Consider the following 26,830-nt stretch of genomic DNA (forward strand, 5'->3'; position numbering starts at 1 on the left):
TAATTTCAACTGTAAAGAACATATTCAATTGAAACTACAGCTAAATTACTTAGTCTTTGCTGGTGCATTGTTGATCTTAAATAGTTTTTCTATAATTTTTAACTTTGAAAAGGACCTTTCACCAAATGCAACTGTAACCGGCAATGTAAGTAATATTCTTAGTGCTATTGCTGTGTTCAGAAATGTTGAAATTAAGTCATTAGTAAAAAGATATTGTAATAGGGTTTGTGGATCATTAGACTAGTTTTCTGGAAAATGCAACTTTAAAGTATTGATTTCATTAAACAAATCAATACCGTCAATGTCTGTTTCACTACTTGAATCGTCTTTAAGCTTCATATTTAAATCCTAACCAAGTTAAAATATCATTAATTATACTTAGACCCATGTCAGAAGAATTAGTTGCAATTTGATATGCGATAGAACTGTTCGAATGCGTACAAGTACAGTACAAACTGAGAAGGAAGCTCCGTGGGGATTCCCTATTTTCGCCAGTCCTGTCAACTTCTGTCATAGAGCACGACTATGGGTACTTGGCTTTCGGGTACTTATGGGTACTTGGGCCGGATGATTCAACCTGCCGACAGACGTTTCGCATTGCATCTTAATTCTGATAAATGCCAATAGAGGCGCTGTTAACGCTATAATATAAATAAGAATATAGTAATTGCGCGCCGGTCGGAGTTTTTGCTCCATGCGAAGACATTTCTTATGCTATAAGTAGAGTGGGTATTATGACAATGACTTTCAATATTACGTGACCGATCGCTCGATTTGCCACTCCCTGGATGTTCCGCCCGCGTGCGGTGCACGCTTTGCACGCCCGCTTACGGCGGGCCTGCCTAGGAGTGGGAAGAACAGAGGCCCCATCACTCTTGGCAAGACTGGCAGTTTGTTTAGTTATGGCAACACAACACTTGGGTGATCTGCCTAGGGGGATATGCCTTGTGACAGATCTTTTTAAGGAAACAGGCCTCTATTTAGGCGTTACAGATGTGGAGAAAACCTAGAAAACTCCACTTGGCCAGCCCGTCCGAGCGAGGCACGAACCCACGACCGAACTCCCAGCATTCAGGGTACGAAGATTGCTTGGCCACTGGTGGGCTATCGGACTGGCAGACTGCATGGCAGAATTGAGCACCAAGTTACTTGTAAGTTTCCCCACCATTGTGGGGACGTTTGCTGGCGTGCTTTACAAAATGCACATCGTTTCTTGTGTAGAAACGGCAGCAATGCAGGGTCCACCAAGGCGGAAATGCCGTTAGGCTCGCAAGACGGGTAGTCATATGGTTGTTTTCTGCTGTACGGATCTATGTAATGAAGACCAGGTACGTCCGCGGGATGTTCAAGTAGTGAGTCTAGTCTTGGCAGAGCCTTGTTCAGTACAGGCGCCAGCAGGCCGGATGGCCGAGCGGTCAAGGTTGCAGCCTACCGCTCTGGAGGACCCGGGATCGAATTCGGACAAGTCAAGGAATCCCCAGGAATTTTTCGGGGGTGGTCCGTTCGGATATGTCGGGCCCCATCCCTCACCACCCAGTCTCCCCATTGTGGGCCTGGCCGAACCCATAATGGGCCTGTTATAAGAGGCCCCGGAAAGAGTAAAAAAACGAAAAAGTACGAAAAAATTAATAAATGATTTAATACAATATATAAATAAAAATAATTTACTTTTATTTAAATTAATTAATAAATACAATTCAGTAAGAAACTCTCTTCTAATAAACAAATTCAAATCGCATATCATGTTAGCATCAATTAGAGTAAGAGTGTAAAAAAAATTGTTGTTTTCGTAAGGTGGCAGCAAGTATTTGAATGTTTATCGTTTGGTTGGCGAGATATTGAACGTTTCGTCTGTTTTCAAATTTTTTTTAATCAGTAATGGGTGAGTATTTGTGAATTTTCCGTAATTATTTAACGAAAATAAGTTTAAATAAGATATAAATGCGTTTATAAATTCTGTTTGTAGACATTTTTTACATTTTATGAATGGTGAGTTTTCAATCAATTTTTTTATGCTCTTTACTCAGTTAAAAATACATCAGACAAGTTAAAAATACAAGTGTCTGTGTTTTTATTCACAGATTCTCCCATTCACATGCTATTTCCTTTGGTTTTAATCATTCAGTAAACTTACAATACATGCAATGTAAACATTTAGACAAAGATAAATTTTCATATTCTTCTTTCCAGTAAAAAAGTGAAGTAAGGAACATCTTACAAGATTTATTAATCAATATAATATCAAAGATCATCCAGAAAAAAATGTATATCATTTATATTACTATGACATAAACAAACAGATGAATTTTAGTGTGGATGAATGATCTGTTAGTGCCAGGTATCGTCTATATTTTCATTGAGAATAGTTGTGATCGACAATGGAGAGAGATGAGGAATGATGCTCCGATCTAATGACATTTTGACACTAAATGACATTTTGTGGTTTGAGCATTGCCATATTATCCACTAGGCATATGAGACACAAGCCTCTAGAAAAGAAATAATGCAATTTTACTGTTGCAATTGTATATTTTAATTTATAAGCAATGCCTGTAGCTAAAATTAGACGTTTTATTGTGTTTATTTATGTGGAGGATCTCCTAATCTTCCGTGTCTATGGGCCCTAGAAGGTCTTAATCTGTTGCCGGGTTTGTGTGGACTTAAATGAGATCCTGAATGACAGACTGACGGGTTGGCTTGTGACTGTCGGGCAGACAAATTTTAACGTGACGACACCGAGTTGTGTGTAAATTTAGAAAGTTCTATAGAAAGGAGCTTGCGTTATATTTTATACGTGTTAACATATACAAATGACCGTACTTAAATGAGACCATAAACATATCTATCTTTGCTAATATAAAATAAAAATTGGCATTAATTCTGAGATAATTCCAAGATAATTAACTGTAAAAACTAACTTTCATAGAATTTTATTTGAAAAATATTAAAAATTTAATCCTTTTATATTCAGGGCAAATTAAATTTCAGTTTAAACATTTTAAATGTTATATTAAAAAAACATTTAAGGACACTTCCAGGAAAGTGCATTTATATATTTACTAAATAAATGAATTATTTAATTATTGGTAACATCAGATACTTACATACAAATAATTTAATTACTATATTTTATATATTGACTATATTTGTGACAAAAATTATATAATTCAAAATTCATAATGAAATGTGTACGTAGCAGTGACTAACAGGAAAAGACACTAAGCAATATAACATAATTATGTAAATTTAATCAAAAAAAGTATATTTAAGAATTTATCGTAGAATATTTTTTCTAGCAGTGCATAAAATGATTTAAATTTAAAATGTTTTGACAAGCAAAAAAAGTCATATGATTTTTTGTTTGTCTGCTTGTTCTAATGTTAGATTATCAGGAGCTTGAACCTGATGATGACTCAACAAAAGTACAAAATATTTGTTTAAATATAAATATATAATCATTCACTGTTAAGATATCTAGTTCTGTCTATAATTATACCAATGAACATTTTAATTTTTTTTAACAGGGCTACACTGGCCACAGAGTATAGGATTGTTTTAAAGTTTCATTTGTCATTTTTGAACAAAATAATAATAATATTGAATTGTTAATTTTACAAATTGTATCATTTAGTATATATTTATAAATAATAAAAGAAATTTGTTGCATTATTTGTATTTATTTGCAAAAAACATAGTGAGTTTGAAAGTAATTTTTGAAAATACAATTCATCTTTTGTAGTGCATTATTAAAAATCACACTTAATTTTGGCTGATAAATTATTTTACAACAGCAAGTGTTATATGATAAAAACAATAATTCATGTTATGACAACTAATTCCTGAAAAATCACTAACATCTGTATTCACAACTAAGGATAAGAGTTACAGTTACAAGTTAATCAATAAGCATTCTTATAATAAAAGTAAAGTGAAAGGTAATTGATTAACTTCTAACTCTATTCTTGATTCTTGGTTGTGAATGTCATATGATTATAAGTGAGTAGGGTTACCATACATCCTTATTTTAAAGCCCTGTCCATGTTTATACTATAATTAGAAAAAATAAACAAAATGTCCGTACTTTCAACTGATTATGCAGTTAATAGTTAGAACATAACCACTTAGATTTAAATCTGACGAAAGGTGCTAAATTTTTTATAATTATTATCGTATATGTTGGCTAGGTGGCAACATTGTATAAGCAAATGCAACATCTCTGTTGCTTAGAGAACATGTGCACATTCAATACAACAGGTTTTTAATTCATTAGTACTTGTTGTCTAAGTGGTAAAATAGTTTTCTTATATTTAAAATTCTGTGCCCCAAAGGAAAGTGTAAATTGAAAATTTATATTATGTGTCTACATTTACTATATTGAAAAATGTGAATAAAGCTTGATATCAAGCTTAATTAAACTTGGGCATAATATTAAAGATTGGTAGGCTAATCATCTTAGGCTGCACAAATGATACAGTATTTTATAACACAATATTGCATAAATATAAAAATCAGCCCGTGAAATTTTCACCAAAAATATTGTACTTTATACTAAATCTTCCACAGTCACTAGTTTACTGCTAAATTTAGCAGAAATCTTCCAACTTGGCGATACTTGTCATCAGTGATGGCATTGTGCTTGGAAGACAAAATATCAGAAGACAATTGAAAATTATCTTAAAAGGATGATTATGTTGAGAACTCTAAATACAGTAACATATGATTATCCTCTTTTCATATTTTGTTGTCATACTGTAGCCTGTACAGTTGACCCCCCCCATAACACTGTTGATAATTCCGTTTTATATGAATTCCATATTGTATGAGTCACTTAGATTTTATAAATACGTGTCGGGCTGTGAACGGCTCACGTATTTGTAAAATCTAAGTGACTCGTACAACATGGAATTCATATNGTCATGTCCGGGTGAAAAGTGTCGAATCCGGTAAGAAAGTCGCATCCGGGTGAAGAAGAGGAAATCGAAGAAGATCACCGCCTAGGCCAACCTATCTGACTTTTTAAATTTTATTTTGGTTTAACAATTTGATATGATTTGGGCTTAACGAAAATTAATAATGAATCATGAATAATGAATCAGTTTCCACTAAAATTAATGAAAAGATCCGATTCGTCATCTTTTCGAAAAATTCGCGCAACGATCGATCATTTATTGTTGAAAGAGAGCTTGTCCGAAAATTATTGTCACTAATTACGATATTCTTCAATGTTCAAAAAATACCTGAATTTAGAATGATCCGTAGTCTAAACTTACCAATACAATCGCTGCAATGTAGCAAAACTCAAAACAAGTACACTTGAAATAAATGCATTTCAATCGCAGGAACTAATGATCGAACCGCTGGCAAGTAGACAAATTGTCAGAGTTCTATTGTTGCGACGCAAATGTTAAAAATTTGAATATTTCCCCCATACAAAACTCTGTAGACAGTGGCAATTCAAACTCGGGGCGCCGGTTAGTGACCTGGAATTTTTCAATTTACGACTACGCCCTGATATACGTTACAAATGGCAGATCACAAGGCCCATGCCTATACTTTCGAAAACATCGAAGTTAAAATAATCATTATAAAGTATTTAAAATGTTTTCCATTTTTCTGAAGGAGATAGAAACTTTAAAATTGTTTTCTATGTTAGACATGTTTCAAGTATGTCTAATATTTAAGGAAAACATGTTTAAAGAATACAAAGTATGTTTCTCACTTAAAAAATATCGCAAATGATTCGGAGAATTTTGTGAATATCTCTTTTAAAAGCTACATAACATTACATTAAAAAAAATTTAGATTTGAGGTTCTCGGAAGGTTTATTGGTTTCATTCACTGGTTTGATGGAATACAGCAACGCAACACAGCGATCTACCAGGGAGAATTTCTCTGAGAAGACTTTCAACAGGAAATTGACTCCTATTTAGATGTTAGAGATGTAAAGAAAATTCAGCAAATTTCACACAGCAAGCTGTTTAAAATGGAGTTATTTATTTTAAAAAATTGGTACTTTACCATTAATGGGCGCCAGTCACTTTTACTACTATTTTTAGCGAAATCGATTTTTCATTTCGTAATTAACACATGTTTAAAATTACAATGAAATAATGAACAATTAACAAAGGAATAAACTTACTCAAAACATCAAAATAATTGTAAGATATCAAGTTTCAGAGTCTACAAACTTTATACCTGTAGTATTGCATCAATCGATGGTTTTTAGCTGAACGGTCTCGCACGTTCACTGAAAAAAACTCTCAACTCACAGCAAATTCCATCGAATACACACTACTGCGGAAGATTACTTCCGACATTTTGTTTTCTACCAGTAAATCGACTTCGGTATACGTCAACGACTCTTGTTTGCATCACCTAATTTTACAACGATTAGAGAGATTAAAGAATTGGTACAAACATAATGCATATTATTATTCCGATAAACAGTCGGGCAGGGATTATTTCCTAACTCATTATGTAAGATTCCAATTTCTAGGAAAAAACAAAACGCAATTTTTTGGTCAGTTGAAAAATGCTATATTCTAAAACCCATTTTAAATCGAAGAATAACAAACTAACCAAAAGGAACAATTACGACAAACTCTGAAAAAACATAAAAGAACCTGACTTTCTGTCTGATTTATATGGAGATCCCAGTCAATTAGGTTATACAGTACAGCGTCGTTTATCCGAATCAATTGGGGACTGAGGTTGTTCGGATAACTCATTTTTCGGATAACCAATTATGTACGAAAAAATATATTAACCTATCCCGTATTGAAATTTTTCTCCGTTGCGTGTCGCTTCGTGTTGAATTTTCGTCGATGTTAAGCCTAACGTAAACGTTTTAAAATAATAATCGTGGTTATTGTATCGTTAAAAATTATTTCTTTATTTCTTACAAACAAAATAAATACCTGTATATTGAAAAATACAGAAACCAAAAAATATATACTTTAGAAGATGATCTAGTATCAAAAACGTTGGATTCAGCGTGACACACAATCCTCAGAAAAACACCACACAAAAGTGCCAGTGCTGCCAGCTAAAACACACACACCAACAAAAAAAATATTGGAGTAGCCCAAGACATAGCCGAAGATTGCAGTGCCACAGCACTAGCGAAAATTTAATGGACTGGAATGCTTTCGGATAACGGACTTTCGTAAACGACGCTCTACTGTATTCTCCGATGTGCCGCCATCTGGTGGCTACTGAAAGCGGCTTCCAATCCCCTTTCAGCCCATTGGAGGCCTGTTTGTCGAACGTACGTTTCTAGTGCCACCACGTGCTGTCTAGAAGACACAGCGTGTGGCCAGTAGATTAGTACAGTATATGATTTAATTCCAAAGTTAGATCTATGGACAAGGTCGAGCGAAGAGTTTGGCGAAATTGTTGGCATAGAGGAAGGCCATTGCATCATTTGGAAGAGCCTCTCAAAGATCCGCCATAAAGCATGTGAACAGAAAAGGAGCCAGGACACTGCTCTGTGGACCCCATGTAGAAATGGATGAGAGGTTGTGCCCCTTCAACGAACGTGGAAGGTGCAGTTTAGGAGGAAGGAGTTCAACCAACAGTGTATTTGATCTCCAAAACCCAAGCCAGACAATTTTTCCAGGAGCCTAGCCTGGCAGACAGGATCATAAATACCTGCTAAATCTAGGATGATGACATATGTCCAGTGATGCTTCACCCTTTCGATAGCTATGTGGTGATGTATGACTTCAACCCCCTATGCAGGAGGAAACCAAACTGATTCTTGAGAAAGATATCGTGTCGATCTATAAAGGTAAAGCAGAAGTCTCTTGAAGGTCTTTGCCACATCGAAAGTGAGTGAGATCAGATAATACAACAAAAATGCAGTTGGACATTTGGGTTTGGCAATTGGGACGATTGCTACTGTTATCCAGTCAAGTGGACAAAACCCTGCACTCCAGATTTTGTTGAGATGTACAGTACAAGAAGTTGGACGCCCTCTGGGAAAGGGCCTTAAGTGCCTGGGTTCTGATACTGTCCGGGTCTGGCATGGTGTGCTGAAGAGGTCTGCTTAGGTCCAGAAGGTGGAACAGGTGGTCTGCAGACCAGTTGCCCTGCTGACTGCACTGTGAGAGTGCAGGAAGGGGTGCAAAAGCCTCTATAGGGCAAGGTCAACCAAAGAAGTCTGCAAGGGCTTCCACCTGTTGAGCTGGCATGATCAGAATGTCTGGTGTCAGAAGAACCAGGCGATAATCAGTGGAGATGGTCAAGTTCTGTAATAGTCAGAATATCCTATAAAGTGTTGCCTAGGCTGTTTGAACGCCCGTGTGCAATACCGATTATGCTGCCCCCTGTTTAACTACGACTACCTACGCTGAGCTTGCCAGAAAGACTCTCTAGTGTTGTCTTATAAGGGTGTGAAAAAAGAAAATAAATACTTTACAAAGAAAAACTATTTATTATTACTAAGTTATTTTTGTTTACTTAAGTGTAAAACCATATAAATATTTATCTACAGAAATTGAACTCTTCTTGCCTTTATGTTTGCGAAAAATCTGCTATCAATTTTCTTGTATCCAAGCTGTCTAAGATTTCATATTCAATTGAAACTACAGCTAAATTACTTAGTCTTCGCTGGTACATCGTTGATCTTAAATAGTTTTTCTATAATTTTTAACTTTGAAAAGGACCTTTCACCAAATGCAACTGTAACCGGCAATGTAAGTAATATTCTTAGTGCTATTGCTGTGTTCAGAAATGTTGAAATTAAGTCATTAGTAAAAAGATATTGTAATAGGGTTTGTGGATCATTAGACTAGTTTTCTGGAAAATGCAACTTTAAAGTATTGATTTCATTAAACAAATCAATACCGTCAATGTCTGTTTCACTACTTGAATCGTCTTTAAGCTTCATATTTAAATCCTAACCAAGTTAAAATATCATTAATTATACTTAGACCCATGTCAGAAGAATTATTAACAAAATAGTTGCAATTTGATATGCGATAGAACTGTTCGAATGCGTACAAGTACAGTACAAACTGAGAAGGAAGCTCCGTGGGGATTCCCTATTTTCGCCAGTCCTGTCAACTTCTGTCATAGAGCACGACTATGGGTACTTGGCTTTCGGGTACTTATGGGTACTTGGGCCGGATGATTCAACCTGCCGACAGACGTTTCGCATTGCATCTTAATTCTGATAAATGCCAATAGAGGCGCTGTTAACGCTATAATATAAATAAGAATATAGTAATTGCGCGCCGGTCGGAGTTTTTGCTCCATGCGAAGACATTTCTTATGCTATAAGTAGAGTGGGTATTATGACAATGACTTTCAATATTACGTGACCGATCGCTCGATTTGCCACCCCCTGGATGTTCCGCCCGCGTGCGGTGCACGCTTTGCACGCCCGCTTACGGCGGGCCTGCCTAGGAGTGGGAAGAACAGAGGCCCCATCACTCTTGGCAAGACTGGCAGTTTGTTTAGTTATGGCAACACAACACTTGGGTGATCTGCCTAGGGGGATATGCCTTGTGACAGATCTTTTTAAGGAAAACAGGCCTCTATTTAGGCGTTACAGATGTGGAGAAAACCTAGAAAACTCCACTTGGCCAGCCCGTCCGAGCGAGGCACGAACCCACGACCGAACTCCCAGCATTCAGGGTACGAAGATTGCTTGGCCACTGGTGGGCTATCGGACTGGCAGACTGCATGGCAGAATTGAGCACCAAGTTACTTGTAAGTTTCCCCACCATTGTGGGGACGTTTGCTGGCGTGCTTTACAAAATGCACATCGTTTTTTGTGTAGAAACGGCAGCAATGCAGGGTCCACCAAGGCGGAAATGCCGTTAGGCTCGCAAGACGGGTAGTCATATGGTTGTTTTCTGCTGTACGGATCTATGTAATGAAGACCAGGTACGTCCGCGGGATGTTCAAGTAGTGAGTCTAGTCTTGGCAGAGCCTTGTTCAGTACAGGCGCCAGCAGGCCGGATGGCCGAGCGGTCAAGGTTGCAGCCTACCGCTCTGGAGGACCCGGGATCGAATTCGGACAAGTCAAGGAATCCCCAGGAATTTTTCGGGGGTGGTCCGTTCGGATATGTCGGGCCCCATCCCTCACCACCCAGTCTCCCCATTGTGGGCCTGGCCGAACCCATAATGGGCCTGTTATAAGAGGCCCCTTAGTGCCCACAGGGCGGAAAGAGTAAAAAGTACGAAAAAATAATAAATAATTTAATACAATAGATAAAAAAAGTAATTTACTTTTATTTAAATTAATTAATAAATACAATTCAGTAAGAAACTCTCTTCTAATAAACAAATTCAAATCGCATATCATGTTAGCATCAATTAGAGTAAGAGTGTAAAAAAAATTGTTGTTTTCGTAAGGTGGCAGCAAGTATTTGAATGTTTATCGTTTGGTTGGCGAGATATTGAACGTTTCGTCTGTTTTCAAATTTTTTTTAATCAGTAATGGGTGAGTATTTGTGAATTTTCCGTAATTATTTAACGAAAATAAGTTTAAATAAGATATAAATGCGTTTATAAATTCTGTTTGTAGACATTTTTTACATTTTATGAATGGTGAGTTTTCAATCAATTTTTTTATGCTCTTTACTCAGTTAAAAATACATCAGACAAGTTAAAAATACAAGTGTCTGTGTTTTTATTCACAGATTCTCCCATTCACATGCTATTTCCTTTGGTTTTAATCATTCAGTAAACTTACAATACATGCAATGTAAACATTTAGACAAAGATAAATTTTCATATTCTTCTTTCCAGTAAAAAAATGAAGTAAGGAACATCTTACAAGATTTATTAATCAATATAATATCAAAGATCATCCAGAAAAAAATGTATATCATTTATATTACTATGACATAAACAAACAGATGAATTTTAGTGTGGATGAATGATCTGTTAGTGCCAGGTATCGTCTATATTTTCATTGAGAATAGTTGTGATCGACAATGGAGAGAGATGAGGAATGATGCTCCGATCTAATGACATTTTGACACTAAATGACATTTTGTGGTTTGAGCATTGCCATATTATCCACTAGGCATATGAGACACAAGCCTCTAGAAAAGAAATAATGCAATTTTACTGTTGCAATTGTATATTTTAATTTATAAGCAATGCCTGTAGCTAAAATTAGACGTTTTATTGTGTTTATTTATGTGGAAGATCTCCTAATCTTCCGTGTCTATGGGCCCTAGAAGGTCTTAATCTGTTGCTGGGTTTGTGTGGACTTAAATGAGATCCTGAATGACAGACTGACGTGTTGGCTTGTGACTGTCGGGCAGACAAATTTTAACGTGACGACACCGAGTTGTGTGTAAATTTAGAAAGTTCTATAGAAAGGAGCTTGCGTTATATTTTATACGTGTTAACATATACAAATGACCGTACTTAAATGAGACCATAAACATATCTATCTTTGCTAATATAAAATAAAAATTGGCATTAATTCTGAGATAATTCCAAGATAATTAACTGTAAAAACTAACTTTCATAGAATTTTATTTGAAAAATATTAAAAATTTAATCCTTTTATATTCAGGGCAAATTAAATTTCAGTTTAAACATTTTAAATGTTATATTAAAAAAACATTTAAGGACACTTCCAGGAAAGTGCATTTATATATTTACTAAATAAATGAATTATTTAATTATTGGTAACATCAGATACTTACATACAAATAATTTAATTACTATATTTTATATATTGACTATATTTGTGACAAAAATTATATAATTCAAAATTCATAATGAAATGTGTACGTAGCAGTGACTAACAGGAAAAGACACTAAGCAATATAACATAATTATGTAAATTTAATCAAAAAAAGTATATTTAAGAATTTATCGTAGAATATTTTTTCTAGCAGTGCATAAAATGATTTAAATTTAAAATGTTTTGACAAGCAAAAAAAGTCATATGATTTTTTGTTTGTCTGCTTGTTCTAATGTTAGATTATCAGGAGCTTGAACCTGATGATGACTCAACAAAAGTACAAAATATTTGTTTAAATATAAATATATAATCATTCACTGTTAAGATATCTAGTTCTGTCTATAATTATACCAATGAACATTTTAATTTTTTTTAACAGGGCTACACTGGCCACAGAGTATAGGATTGTTTTAAAGTTTCATTTGTCATTTTTGAACAAAATAATAATAATATTGAATTGTTAATTTTACAAATTGTATCATTTAGTATATATTTATAAATAATAAAAGAAATTTGTTGCATTATTTGTATTTATTTGCAAAAAACATAGTGAGTTTGAAAGTAATTTTTGAAAATACAATTCATCTTTTGTAGTGCATTATTAAAAATCACACTTAATTTTGGCTGATAAATTATTTTACAACAGCAAGTTGTTATATGATAAAAACAATAATTCATGTTATGACAACTAATTCCTGAAAAATCACTAACATCTGTATTCACAACTAAGGATAAGAGTTACAGTTACAAGTTAATCAATAAGCATTCTTATAATAAAAGTAAAGTGAAAGGTAATTGATTAACTTCTAACTCTATTCTTGATTCTTGGTTGTGAATGTCATATGATTATAAGTGAGTAGGGTTACCATACATCCTTATTTTAAAGCCCTGTCCATGTTTATACTATAATTAGAAAAAATAAACAAAATGTCTGTACTTTCAACTGATTATGCAGTTAATAGTTAGAACATAACCACTTAGATTTAAATCTGACGAAAGGTGCTAAATTTTTTATAATTATTATCGTATATGTTGGCTAGGTGGCAACATTGTATAAGCAAATGCAACATCTCTGTTGCTTAGAGAACATGTGCACATTCAATACAACAGGTTTTTAATTCATTAGTACTTGTTGTCTAAGTGGTAAAATAGTTTTCTTATATTTAAAATTCTGTGCCCCAAAGGAAAGTGTAAATTGAAAATTTATATTATATGTCTACATTTACTATATTGAAAAATGTGAATAAAGCTTGATATCAAGCTTAATTAAACTTGGGCACAATATTAAAGATTGGTAGGCTAATCATCTTAGGCTGCACAAATGATACAGTATTTTATAACACAATATTGCATAAATATAAAAATCAGCCCGTGAAATTTTCACCAAAAATATTGTACTTTATACTAAATCTTCCACAGTCACTAGTTTACTGCTAAATTTAGCAGAAATCTTCCAACTTGGCGATACTTGTCATCAGTGATGGCATTGTGCTTGGAAGACAAAATATCAGAAGACAATTGAAAATTATCTTAAAAGGATGATTATGTTGAGAACTCTAAATACAGTAACATATGATTATCCTCTTTTCATATTTTGTTGTCATACTGTAGCCTGTACAGTTGACCCCCCCCATAACACTGTTGATAATTCCGTTTTATATGAATTCCATATTGTATGAGTCACTTAGATTTTATAAATACGTGTCGGGCTGTGAACGGCTCACGTATTTGTAAAATCTAAGTGACTCGTACAACATGGAATTCATATAAAACGGAATTATCAACAGTGTTATATGGGGGTCGACTCTATGTTTTTGATTAATACAATGTACTAATATCATGCAACTACAGTGGTACTTTATACTTTGAATATTCCAGAGTTTGAATGCTACAGTTGAGAGAAATTTGACTCAGAATTGAAATGATGACTCTACAATCAAACTGCACACACAATAAAAAGTTGCACTCACTGTGTAAATGCTTTCTGTTATGCATCTAAGTTGGCTCTTGCTCTCACTGTGAAAACATCTCTTGCATTACACTTGTATATTTTCAGAGAATTTTTTTACAAATATCAACTTCCTGAAACATGATGTATTGATACTAAGCCAAACAATTGTCATAATTAATCAGACTATTAATTACTTTTAATTAACTAGTACCAAATTACTTAGTTTTTAATTATTAATTATAGCATATTAATAGCCTGATTAATTACGGCAATTGTTTGGCCCCTATTATTATCCTGGTATTCAAGAAGTGTCTGGAAGCAACAAAACCTAAGAGAAAGGTTACAGTATCAACAAATGACCTAAAAAGAAACTTATATACTGCATACTTGCAATATGTGATGGATCTGGAGACCAAGTGTAAGATGCTGAAGTTGATGGCATGCAGTATTCTTAAGGACAAGGAAGCAATAAAAGCATCAAATGTGGCTAAAGCTGTGACAACATTGACCTCCAGGAGATTGCATATTATTGAGGAGATGGAAAAACTTTTATGTCAATAACTGAGAAAGAATTGGCTGATAGTACTGTATCTTCTCCAAGATGATTATTTGTAATAAAGCCAAGCAAACTGCATAATGACCTTAAGAAACAGGACATCATCACTCTTCATTAAGATACAGTTAATGCAATTTCCATTTTATTATACATTATTTACATATTTTATTTATTGTTCCATCTTTTAATTTATTATTTAGAGCATTTAATTGTGATATTTTCATCTTAAATTTTGTGTATTTGCTGATTAAGTATATCAAAATGGGTATTGTTTAGGGTCTAGGAGCAGATTATTTGACTTTCCATTATTTCTAATAATTGATTTGGACTTTGTTGATATGGACAGGAGTTCGAACAGCCTCTTGGAACAAATTCAATTCAGAGAATGAGGCACCACTGTAAATATTTTCTTTCTGAATGATTAAGCCATCGAATTTACCTTACTTCCAATAATCTGGCATTCTCCTTAATTTTACACTGTTCTGGTTCCACGTATCAAATTACCAAGATTGTACTATATAAGCTTTATGAATAACGTTTAGAGCTGTATCACCATTATTTTTAAGTTTAATTTATGATAGAATTGTCATAAGTCAGAGACTATTTGCTATCAGAAGTAAATCTGTTATCAACCAGATTACTGTCAATTTTGGAATTCTAACATCATTTCTCAATGCCACCAATAGTAGACAATATTCTGGATATTTGCATTTTCAGAAAACAGAATTGATGTGTAAATAGAATTTTGTATTTTTTTTAAACTATGCTTTAAAATTAAGCCATAAAACAACATTCTTTAGTTATTTTAAGAAGAAACTAATAGAAGAACTTTAAGTTGGTAGTAGTAACATCAAATAAACTATAGAATTGTCAATTACCCACACAGACCTTGCAGAGGATTTGAATATGTAGTTAATTAACTTTTGCATAATCTCTTTCAAATGCAATTTAATATAAGTGTGTATGGATTATTTATGAATATGGGACAAACAAATTATTTGCATGAGGGAAGTGTAGATTGGTATAAAAAAAATGGAGAGTGTAGTAATGTTTGTTTTTTTTTCTGTACTACATAATGATGTTATTACAAATTACATTTATAGTTTAAATGTGCTGTTTTGCACATATGATGAACACTTTTCAGTATATATACAGAAAAGTGCAATTTCCTTGGCTGCTACTGTATATTTATTTCAAAAGATAATTAAAACTAAACAACTTCTGCTTATAAAAATAAAAATATTTATTTTCTCAAATTTTTTGCCATCTGCTATGTACAGTACAGTACATATAAAGTGGAGCTTAATAGGTGGCATAGTAATTGTAATTTGAAGTATTGCAATTATGTATCTATGAATTTGCATAAATACAGTGGTTAATCTTAGATAAATATTTAAAACATTACTTACTGTAAGTGCCAGTTCTAGGGGTGGGTCCACCCCTATCTACAGACACTTAATTTGTTCAAATCCACTGAGAAATCAAGGAGTTCATCTAACAAAAATCTCCTTTGTGTAATATATATACATAATGATGACTAATAAATCTTTGGGTTTTAATGTGTCTTTCAATATCAGAGTAAAAACGTCAAAATTTTCACTAAATATAGTTTTATTCACTTATCCCACTTAATATTATCAGTTGGTTTTTGTTGTCAGCATGGACAAGAAATTCAAATAAATATTTTGGAAGGAGGATCAAAGTCTATGATTCTATAAGCTTAAGGAATTATTCCATATTACTACCAAATTAGCTGAATTTAAATCATGTGTTATTACACTCAAATACTTCTTACAGATTGATTTAATAATTAATGATGGTATGAGCAATGTGGTTTTTTTTTTTGTAGCAACTTAGGCAAAAATTGTTAACTACAGTTCTGTTTCTCAAAATAAGTTGCCATGATCAGCCAATTTTTCATTATTTGATGATTTTATTCTTTTTTAATGAGTAAAAAACCAATATGTATATGTAAATGATTTATCTTCCAACTTATTTGCACTACAAGTGCATCACAAGGTATAATATTACATAAAATATATGACCAAACATAGGAAATTTGACATTTCTAGAATAATTTTAAAATTTGTGGGACTTAACACACAAAAAATTGATTCATTAAGTTTATTGTTAGGTCCAAAAGTTGGTTACCTGATATTTAATGTGATTTTCACAACAGTTAAAACTGGTTTGGAACAGTTGCATGTTGCTAGTTGTTATCTAATGAAGAAAGTATTCTGTATTAATCACTTAAAATAATAATAATAATATATTGGTTCATTAACTTTTGGACCACCTTGTATGAGATGTGTCATTCCAAAGTGCATCTCATTACTTTTCAGAATTCAATAAAGTTTTTTAAAGCTTTAAACCTGACACTGATAATATTGGTTTATAAACTAACATGTAGAATGAATACAGTTTGGAATGACACACCTTATGTTATTTATATTTTTAATTTTTCAAAATTAATCTTATTTCCAGAACAAGAAATAGCACAAAATACTGAAGACCCTAAAATATCCAATGAAGAAACATCACTGCCTTCTTTTGATTTAGAATTAAGTCTCACCAATTTAGAAAAAGGTAATTGTTTGTTATATTTTATGTACAGTACCTGGATATTTAATACAAACACTTAAACTTGTCTAAAACTTATATTAGTACATAACAACCATTTCATTTAACAGTTCATTTTTTATTATATGTTATTGTCTTTAATTCAGAGTAGATTATTATCTTTACATGTCATTGATTATATATAAATCTATACCATAGAGAGACAATAGTTTACCTAGATTTTCATAAACTATAGCATTTTATTATTGTACAAGTAGAAAAATTTTAAAGGCCAGTAACTAAAAAAGTTTATTAATTATTAAAGCATTATCTATTTATATTAACTGGAGTGTGATATTAGGAAAATGTAATATTAACAAGTGCTTCTGTCCTTGTTTTGAACAATTTTTGTTCTACTTTTTTGATGTCTTTTCTATTTATAAATAATCTTTAATGAAATTACATTTATGTCGAAAGTAGATCATAATGAAAAATTTTTTTTTTTTATTTCTGGTTAATTTGAATGAAAACAATATTTGTTTTGATCTATTGTCTATTTTTTATGTAATGTGATCCATTTTCTTTTTTACATTAAATTGCAAGATATTATTATAAATACATTTGTTTAAAATGATATGAACAAATTTTTGTGTAATGGAAAATAAAATGTACAGCACATTAAAACTAACATCTAATGTAATATAAGTTTTCAATGTTTTTGTGCAATTTTGTATACAAATGAGGGGCACAAAAATCTAATGGTAGTTTTATAAACAATTATATAAAAAGTAAATATGCTTATTTTTATTTCAATATAAAGTTAATTAATGCTGTTCTACTGTATTAATGTAAATAAATGCTTTGTCTGCATTATCTTTAAAGAAGTGATTCCTTGGCCTTTTCTGTCACTCACATCTCTTAAAATTTTAAGATGCATTCTCACACCCTTGTGAGAAAGTCATTATTTTTATTTAAAGGATAGTAGTATTCCATTTTCTCATGTTTAATTTTACCTAACTTTGCATACAACTTAAGCTATTAAGAAACAAAATGCATCTGTGGCCGTTTAACAATATAAAAACATTTAGGTTTAGGTTAGGGATTATAATGAAGAATTTGTAATTATTCATTTAAATTTCCTATTGATATATTTTTTTATTACAATCGTATTTAAATGAAAATCAGTTCTCAATGAAAAAAGGCTTTAAAACTCATTTAAAGAAAACTTTATCCTCATAAAATCATGCATATTGCAGAAGTTTTATATCTCTGAATAAGATATTCTAGTTTCATATCTCAAGATAGTCATTGTCTTAATCAGACTTGACTCACTGAAGGTTTTTATTCATTAGTGATTTTTTTTATTATTTTAGACAAGTTTCTATCACAGTTTCTTCTGGAATGTCTTCTATTTTATTTCTATTAACAACTGAAATTTAATTTTTTAAATGTTTTATAATTTATAAGAAAGATGGTGAAACAGTTTAACTATAAATTTTTAGGAAATAACAAAGAACTGATAATCAAACAGCTTAAAGAGGAAGAAGGCTCAATTTTGCAGTTACAGTCAATACTTTTATCTAAAAAATTGGAAAATAAATCACTTATAGAAGCAGTAGAAATAGTTGCTGAAGTGACAAAAAATGGTAATAATTTTAATATAATCACTAAAATTTTAAGTATTATGTTTGTTCTCTCAAGTTTGAAAATAAATTTTATTCTGTGTTAATAAGCAAAATTTAACTATGTAATGTAATAATATAAATACAATGTATGAAGTTGGCCTTTTTTACAGATGCTGCAAGAAAAAGATGTACAGATGAAGAACTAATATGCTATTTATTAGAACTTTTATCGAGTGATAACAATGCATTATTGTTGCAGGCTGTTCGAGCTTTAGGAAATATATGTTATATTAATGGTAAATTGTAAATAATAATACTTTATTTTTATTTTTAACTAAGATATTAAATTTTTGTAAAATTTTTACAGATGAAGCTTGTGAAATTGTGATGAATCACCAAGGTGTTTTTAAAATTATTGACTTATTAAATAGTTTATCTAGGGTAGAATCAACAGAAACTAGATATTTGATATATGTTTCTGTTGGCTGTCTTATGAATCTAACAGACACAATAGGTAAAATTTTGAATTTAATCAAATTATATACAATGTAATTGTTTTTTATTTATATTTTACATATGCATAAAATTCTTCTAATAGAAAAAGTACAGGAACAAGCTATTGCAGGAGGTGCTATCAGCTTATTGTTAAAGTATTTAGAAAAATATTATGAAGATGAAGAAATTGCAACCAACTGTTTGTTGGTTTTGAATTGTTTATCTGTTTGTGGTATGTGTTTAATTCCATATATTTTTATAATATTTGTCTTTTTTTTTTACCTTCACTTTTTAATTATAGTAATTTAAAGTATCAATAGTAATAATTACAATTATTATTTTATAGCTTTTAATTTCTAGATTAATAGAAATTAATCTAGAAATTAAATGGTTAACCTGTTACTAAAAAAAATACCATATTTACTCTTATATAAGATGATCTCGCATATATGATAAGGTGTGACTTTAAAGATCAAAACAAAGAAAATTAGATTTATTAATACAATTCAAATTTTATATCAAATGCACTTAAATGCACACATTGTCCCACAAAAATTACTGGCATTTTAAACTTTAAATAAAAATCTTGTAAAATCAACAACATAATTTGTTCATGTAAAGCTGGACAATCCAGAAGTTTTTTGCCTATTCTTAACAGTCAAATCCACACTCTGTTAATTACACTTAAGAGTTTCTCCGAATTCTGATTTCCAAATAATCATCTGTATTTCACCAGGAATAAATTTAAACTTATATCAGGCTCCCGTGTGATTTTGGAATTCAATTCAAAAGCTTTGTTTTTCGTATTGCTATTCTTATTCAATACACAAGAACGATTCAAATGACCCAGATAAAATACTTTTGTTTTTAAACACCATAGAGTGAGCATTCAATAAAAAAAAATACAAATACCTGAAGATGGCCTATTAACTAGGCTGAAAACGTTTGTTTTTTAAAATTATATTTATTTCTCGACTAAAAAGGTGTTTTGTTTCTCTTTATTTAGTTGCTGAGCGCTTTTCATATTAATACCTGGTTCACAAAAATTATTGCAAAAACACAAAGAATCCTTTGCTTACATGTATAGGTTTTTGAAGCAGTGAAAAATTAATAAAAACCTCATCTTATATGTGAGTAAATATGGTACTTAAAAAGATTTTTTGAATTAACTTTTAGTAAAGAAAAAATTCAGTAAAAATTAAATAAAATTAATAAAATAATTCATCAATTTTAGTTATTTGAGTCACATATGGAGATTTTTAAATTTACATGTACATTTTCTTTAAACTGTAATTTCTAGTCATCATTTTAACCAATAGAATCAATAGTTCCAATATTTAAGTCTCATTTTTTACAAATTGCAAATTTGCAAAAGAAATTAAAATGATTTTAAACTACATTCTAGAATGGAATATTTTCTTTAAATTGAGGAAATTTATTTGATAAATACAATTGCCTTGGTCAAGTTATATTTGTATGTACTACGAGATTTAAAATAAAGATACCTATTTTTTAAATTTATTTTCAACATTTCAGCTTTCATATAGAAATAATTACTATATAAACTATTTTATATTAATGCTTTCTCACCATAAGATATTTTATNTTGTCCTTGACCTGTAATCACCTACTAAGACACACAGCCAATCATTGCTTTTCTGTGGCATGGTATATACAGTTGACTTGCCTTAAAACAAACACCAATAAAGCAAATTCTTATTGGGCTACAATAAGATATTAATCAGTTTGACTAATCATTAAAATTTATCCTTGAGTTTGTTATATATTACCTCTTTGTAAGAAGCATTTTAAAAGCAAAAATTTCTGTAATGGTTGCAACTTTTATGTTTTTAACAATAAATGCAAACATAAGTTGATACCTTCTTTCCAAATTAAAAAATAAATAAATAATGATGATCTTGGAATAACTGGTTCTAATTCATACCTCAGCACAATCTAACTTTTTATGTTAAAAGTCACTGAATTTGGTCCTACAAATGCTGCAGGCTACTAAATAAAACTTTATTGAAACAAAGAAAAATGTTTCATAAATTTCTTATCTGACAGCTTTTTCTTTTTCTTAGAAATTTTTCTATTCATCATTTCCTTGTATTATTTTATTGGTTTGAATAATAATGTTTTGAAAGCATAACCAACCTCATACTTTCTTTATTTTTCTGTTGAGTGGCAAATGTTTTCCCTGTTCATTATAAAGTTATTGCAGTCTGATATGTATGATAATGAAAGAAAAATACAATAGCTACAGATATTTTAAGCTAATTTACACTAACAATCATAAAATTGGTTATTGAATACTGTCTTAAAAATGCAAAATAGTAATTAAAATTCACATACTGTTATTAGTCTATTATGTATTAGTAATGTAAATTTCTACTCAACAGAAAGGACAGATTAATAATTTTGATTTGATAGTGTTTATTATTTATTTTATTTTTAAAATACTGTTAAACTCCACTGAAGAAACTGGTAATAATGAAAAATACAATTTTAGGAAACTAAAGAGAATTATTGAGAAGAAAGAAGAAATGCAAATTTGATTTATTGATTTGCATTATTTTAAAATATTTCAAGCATGTGATTTATTATTTCAGACATTTAAAATATTTAGAAACTTTTGGTTATGATTAAAGTTTTATAGCAGTTCTATATTATTTAAATAATTTTCTAAATTTTCTACAGGTTTTACTAGAGATTTTACAAAGAAGAAAAATACAAAAACACTAAATATATTTGTATTTTTTCTATTGAAGAAATAGATTTTTATAGATTATAATTTAATTTAATAATTATTTAGCTGTTCTATTGAATAATGTTGATAGTTTTTCCCCTGATGAGATTTTAATAAACAGTAGGTTTTATAATAAAATATATACTATACTAAGACAAACTTTTGACTAACTGATGGTAAATACCAACCATATATACAAGTTTTGGCTTACTTATAGATTCAACTTTAACAAAGACTTGGGAACAGAACTCATTCACAACTCAAGGACTGCCTGTACCTGCATTGGTTTTGAAAACACAGTGAAGCATTGAAAATCCAGACTTCAGAATTCTGGATTTTGCCATAAAAAATGGATATTAACACTATCAATGATAACTTCATTGTTATTGTTCTTTTAGTCTGTCTTGAAGGTTTTCTGATCAAAATTTTATTACTCATCATTACATTAAATTAACAAGAAACTGTTTAATGTATATTTTAAATATAGTTCTATAGTATAGTATATAGATTGTGACAAATATGAAAAAAAAAATAGTGATTCTGTAAATTATATTTGGAACTTTGTAAGTATTCCTACATTCTGTATGAAGTACTGGCTAGAACTTAGAACACCTAAACTTAAATAAATAAATAAATGAGCAATTATTTATTGCGGCATCGTCACAATGCCGTGCTGCAATTTTTAATCATATTTTTAATTTATTTAATTTAAAATATATACTCTCCACTTTAAATTAGTAGCGGCTTGCATCTGTACATCAAATTTTTCCTGTAACAATAGTTATATTGCTCATCTATCTAATATCTTTCAGGGAAAAAGTTTTAAATTGAAATAACATGACTTCTGGTCTAGACTGGAAGTTTGTATATAGTTAATCAGGACCTCCTGCCCTTAAGGTTTACGTATCTGATCTTGGCTTTATCTAACTTTTATCAAGATTAACGAAAGACACAGACTGATGGATGACAGTGGGAATTTATAGGTTACAATTTTTTAAAATTGCAGCCCAATTACAGTGTACTTGGGGTTTATAGTACTTAAAATTCTAGTGTATGCTTATATTTGAAAATACGAATGGGATCTGGTCCCAATTAGTTTGTATTTTTGATGCTTCACTGTATTAAATATGATTTTATCTAATAGGAGATAAATAATTTTATATTTCAAGATTATTTTTTTCTTCGAAGTTTTCAGTCAAGATAAAAATTTTTAATAATTTTTACTTTCCAAATCTGTAAAAATAAACATAAAAAAGTGTTTTAGAACATTTACTGTAATAAAAATATTTTCACAAATTTATTAATATTTAAACAAAAAAGTGATTTTGTCACTAGTGAATTTCAAAGAATAATTTAACTTTAATATGAAAACAATAAAGCACAATGCTAATTTTATTTTAATATATTTACAATCAAAATTAATTTTTAAATTTCAATACAATTAGAAGTATAGCTGTGTTTTTTAAAATAGTATATTTTGTAATGAGATCTAAAACTTTTATGCTGTTGTTCTCTTAAGCTTCATTGTTTTATAGTGTAAAAATTTACAAATTTCAGAAAATGGCAAATCAGAATTAATGGGAAAGTCAAGTTTGAGTTCTTTAATGAACGGTCTTGAAAAACCTCTGTCAAGTGATTTGATGGATTCGTTGTTGGATTTACTGGAGTATCTTGCAGAAAATGGTAAATATTGTGTATGTATGCAATTATTTCAAACTTTTATTTTTAATTTCCAAATTAAAAATTTAGATCCTGCCAAAATAAACATGGCTGAATTAGGTATGGGAGATATTATGTTGCAAGTTATCGAGAAATGTCATCAAAATCACTGGAAGGATGAAAGTCAACATATTTTAAAACTAGCTTGTGATTTAATCATTCTTATTTTAACTGGAGGTAAGAAAAGTTTTTAAAATTTTCTTTGCAAAGCTTTAAATTGGTATAGAATGGTGTTTAATTTATTTGATATTGTATTTTAAAACTGTAAATTATATTTGAGTAGAGAAAGAGAGTAGTTTTTAGTGGTAAGAACTTTAAAATTTCAATGTTTGAGTTAAGGTCTAGATGTAATTATGTGTGCAATTAACTTGATAAACATTATTAATCAAATGATAAAGCAAATTCTTATTGGGCTACAATAAGATATTAATCAGTTTGACTAGTGATAGGTGGTTAACTTGTCATCTCATGTTAGATTTAATAATCCAAAATAAATTTCTTTTAGAATATTCTAAATTAAATTTATTTATTTAAAAAATTATTATGTTTGGTTTAGTGAGTTATACTCAGTTGACACTATTTGCTATGTACTATGCTGGACCAGAGTCAAAGCATAGCAACCAAAACAAAACAAAAATTAAATAAGTGTGTCAGTGTGCGTCTGTATTCAGGAATTTCCTAACAATATGACACATATTCAATATATTGGCCTTCTGCAGTGTGATGTATGTGTTCCTATTCAATTGTAATGTTCCCAGGCTTTTGTGTAGTGTGTGTGATATGACACCTGTAGAGGAGAGAATGACAGGTACAATAATTGCCCCAGCCATCCTCCACAAATGCCTTATTTCCTGGGCAAGTTCTGTGTACTTACTGATTTTTTTTTTTTTTTTTTTTGGGCATGTGTTTTGTACATTGTGAGTGTTTGGATTGGATATGTCTATAATGTATGTGATTTTATTGTGTTTGTCGATGAGTGCGATGTTTAATCTGTTGTGGTAAATTGTTTTATCTGTGATTATGGCTGTCATAGTACAGGGTAGTTATAATTAAAGTTGCCCTACTCAGACCTGTATAGAGTCTGTTCTCATTGACATATTTTGATGAAACTTGGTATATACATTATATGGATCGTGGGGAAAAGGAAAATGCAAAAAAATAATTAGTTCAAATTTCTACCACTAGATGAAAAAATGGCACATGACGAACAATAAACACAGTGGAAACAAGCAAAAAAATTTTTTTTATTCGTGACATTTGTTCAACATGCAATCCATTTGTGTCAATCACATGTTCGAAGCGTCTTACAGCATGTTCAACAGTAGCCCAATATGTTTCTTGAGAAATTGCAGCAATATGGCATGTTATGCTTGCTTTTAATTCAGGCAGAGTTTGTATGCCTCCTTTACAGACACAATCTTTCAGATATCCCTACAACCATATGGACATGTTGAACTAATTGTTCAAAAATGTGATTATTTATCGTATTTACTTTGTTCAGAATCATAAATGACCATTAAATATTATTAGATTTGAGAAAACTACAGAAATGTATTTGTCTTATAACTTCTTAACAGACTGTATAGAACTCAGAATAGAGAAAAAAGAACATTCAAAAATTTGTATGGATTGACCTTATTGATTGCAGTATTGCCATAATAAAACTATTCTTTAAAAGTATAAGGGATGCCAAAGAATAAAGGCACAACAGATTGAGAGTAAGAAAAATCAAAAGAAAGGAAGGTTGGAAGAGGCAGAATAAAGTTATTTAAACTGAAAAGTAGAGGAAAATCCAAATTAAGAAAGGAGATTAACATTATGGAGCAGAGTTAGCAAAGTATGAGGCCAGTTCAACTTCTGTCCAGAATTTCAGTAATAGTGATGGAACAGTATAGGTTACACAGTGGCAGTTTTTTTTTCCTCTGAGTACTCCCCCTCCATACACTGACACTTCTCCCATCATTTGGTAATAGTAGTATATCTGCAGATAGAAGTATTTTGGTTGGTGTCAGAACTGCTGCAAGACTAACTCTGAAGTAAAAGGGTCCTTCATGCAGTAACTTTTGTCTCCCAAGGCTTCCTTTGTCTCCTGTTTCAAAAGCAAAGCCAAACAGGTTATAATTGCACAGTGACAGATCCAGACTGTAGGTCAGCTGATCCATTTTTTACTAGCCAAATTTTTAAATACTACTTTTCAAGAGTTTAATCATTAATGCACAAATGTTGTTAAATGATGATGTATCAATCAATATATTACTTTTTTCCATATGATCACAATTCTTGAGAAGATAGGAATTATTTTTCATTTACTTTAAAGATTTTCTAGCTTTGTTACAATCTATTATTCCTTCCTTATATTAAAGAAAATTCTTTCTGATCATGCTTTATGCATGACATTTTTGATACCACTTCAGCTAGATGTGTATACGGAGTGATACAAAAGATAATTATAAAATTTTTTCTAGTAAATATTTAATAAAAAAGACAAAAAGATTTCAAATCATCTTTAAGAGTAGCAAAAGTGAGGTACTGTAATTTCTTTATAGATTGTACAATCATCAAAGCAAGATTAAAAATTTGTGTTTTTTACCAGAAAGTCTACCAAAAGGTGTTTATGACAGAATAAAATTAGAAAAAATGTTAAATTCTTATTTCTTTAATAGATACTAGTATGAGCATTTTATATGAAGAAGGTAATGGAAATGTCTATCAGAAAACTAAATGTTGGTTGAATTCGGATGATGATGTCATGCAGATTGCTGGTGCCTTAGCAGCTGGGAATTTTGCTAGAAAAGGTAAGGATAATGTAAGTTATTTGACTTTCAGGATTTTAGTGTTAAATTTTGAAATGTTTTGTAGATAGTTATTGTATACATATGGTTGAAGATCACATATCAGAAAGTCTTTTGTGTCTTCTTGAAAAACATAGTAAAGATAATGATATCAGACTGTTGCATGCTGTTTTATCAGCTCTCAGAAATTTAGCTATACCTGGTAAGTTGTTCTTTTTAATTTGAATTATATTAAAAAGTAATGATTTTATATTCTTATTTACTAATTGTTGGTTTGAGTAAACATATTTTTATAATAATGAGCAGCTATTAATTTACTTTTTATGCAAATTATTGTAAATACAGAACAGTTTGTTTATACAGAGTATAAATGAGATAATATTACACAAGTCATGTTCATTGGTCCAAAGATATTTGCTTATTACATTAGACCCCCTATAACATGGTAGAGAATTCTGTGTTATATGAATTCCATGTTGTACGAGTCACTTAGATTTTACAAATACGTGTTCCAGGCTGTGAATGGCTCACATATTTGTAAAATCTAAGTGACTCATACAACATGGAATTCACATAACACGGAATTATCTACCATGTTATAGGGGGGTCTATTGTATACTTATTGCTGAAAATGTATCATATGAACAGTAGCAGACTCTGAAATTTTGCTA

General features: G+C 30.8%; 1 protein-coding gene across 1 annotated transcript; it reads left to right on the forward strand.

The window, feature by feature from the left end:
* Positions 1-10,339: 10,339 nt before the first annotated feature.
* Positions 10,340-26,399, forward strand: LOC111619581 (rap1 GTPase-GDP dissociation stimulator 1-like). Its single transcript, XM_023361329.1, has 10 exons — positions 10,340-10,450; positions 16,705-16,806; positions 18,282-18,425; positions 18,575-18,700; positions 18,772-18,918; positions 19,003-19,131; positions 23,206-23,331; positions 23,398-23,544; positions 26,031-26,162; positions 26,227-26,399. The coding sequence occupies exons 1-10, from the start codon at positions 10,447-10,449 to the stop codon at positions 26,382-26,384; spliced, it is 1,215 nt and encodes a 404-aa protein (XP_023217097.1). The 5' UTR covers positions 10,340-10,446; the 3' UTR covers positions 26,385-26,399.
* Positions 26,400-26,830: the final 431 nt, after the last annotated feature.

This window comes from Centruroides sculpturatus, unplaced genomic scaffold (genome assembly GCF_000671375.1).
Source record: "Centruroides sculpturatus isolate CEXI.00-Female unplaced genomic scaffold, Cexi_2.0 scaffold261, whole genome shotgun sequence".
NCBI classification, from domain to species: Eukaryota; Metazoa; Arthropoda; class Arachnida; order Scorpiones; family Buthidae; genus Centruroides; species Centruroides sculpturatus.

Excerpts from the sequence above, each read along its gene's own strand:
- LOC111619581 (XM_023361329.1), top strand. Across the intron at positions 18,701-18,771 it reads AAATATATGTTATATTAATG|ATGAAGCTTGTGAAATTGTG; the intron begins GTAAATTGTAAA and ends AAATTTTTACAG. Across the intron at positions 18,919-19,002 it reads GAATCTAACAGACACAATAG|AAAAAGTACAGGAACAAGCT; the intron begins GTAAAATTTTGA and ends TTCTTCTAATAG.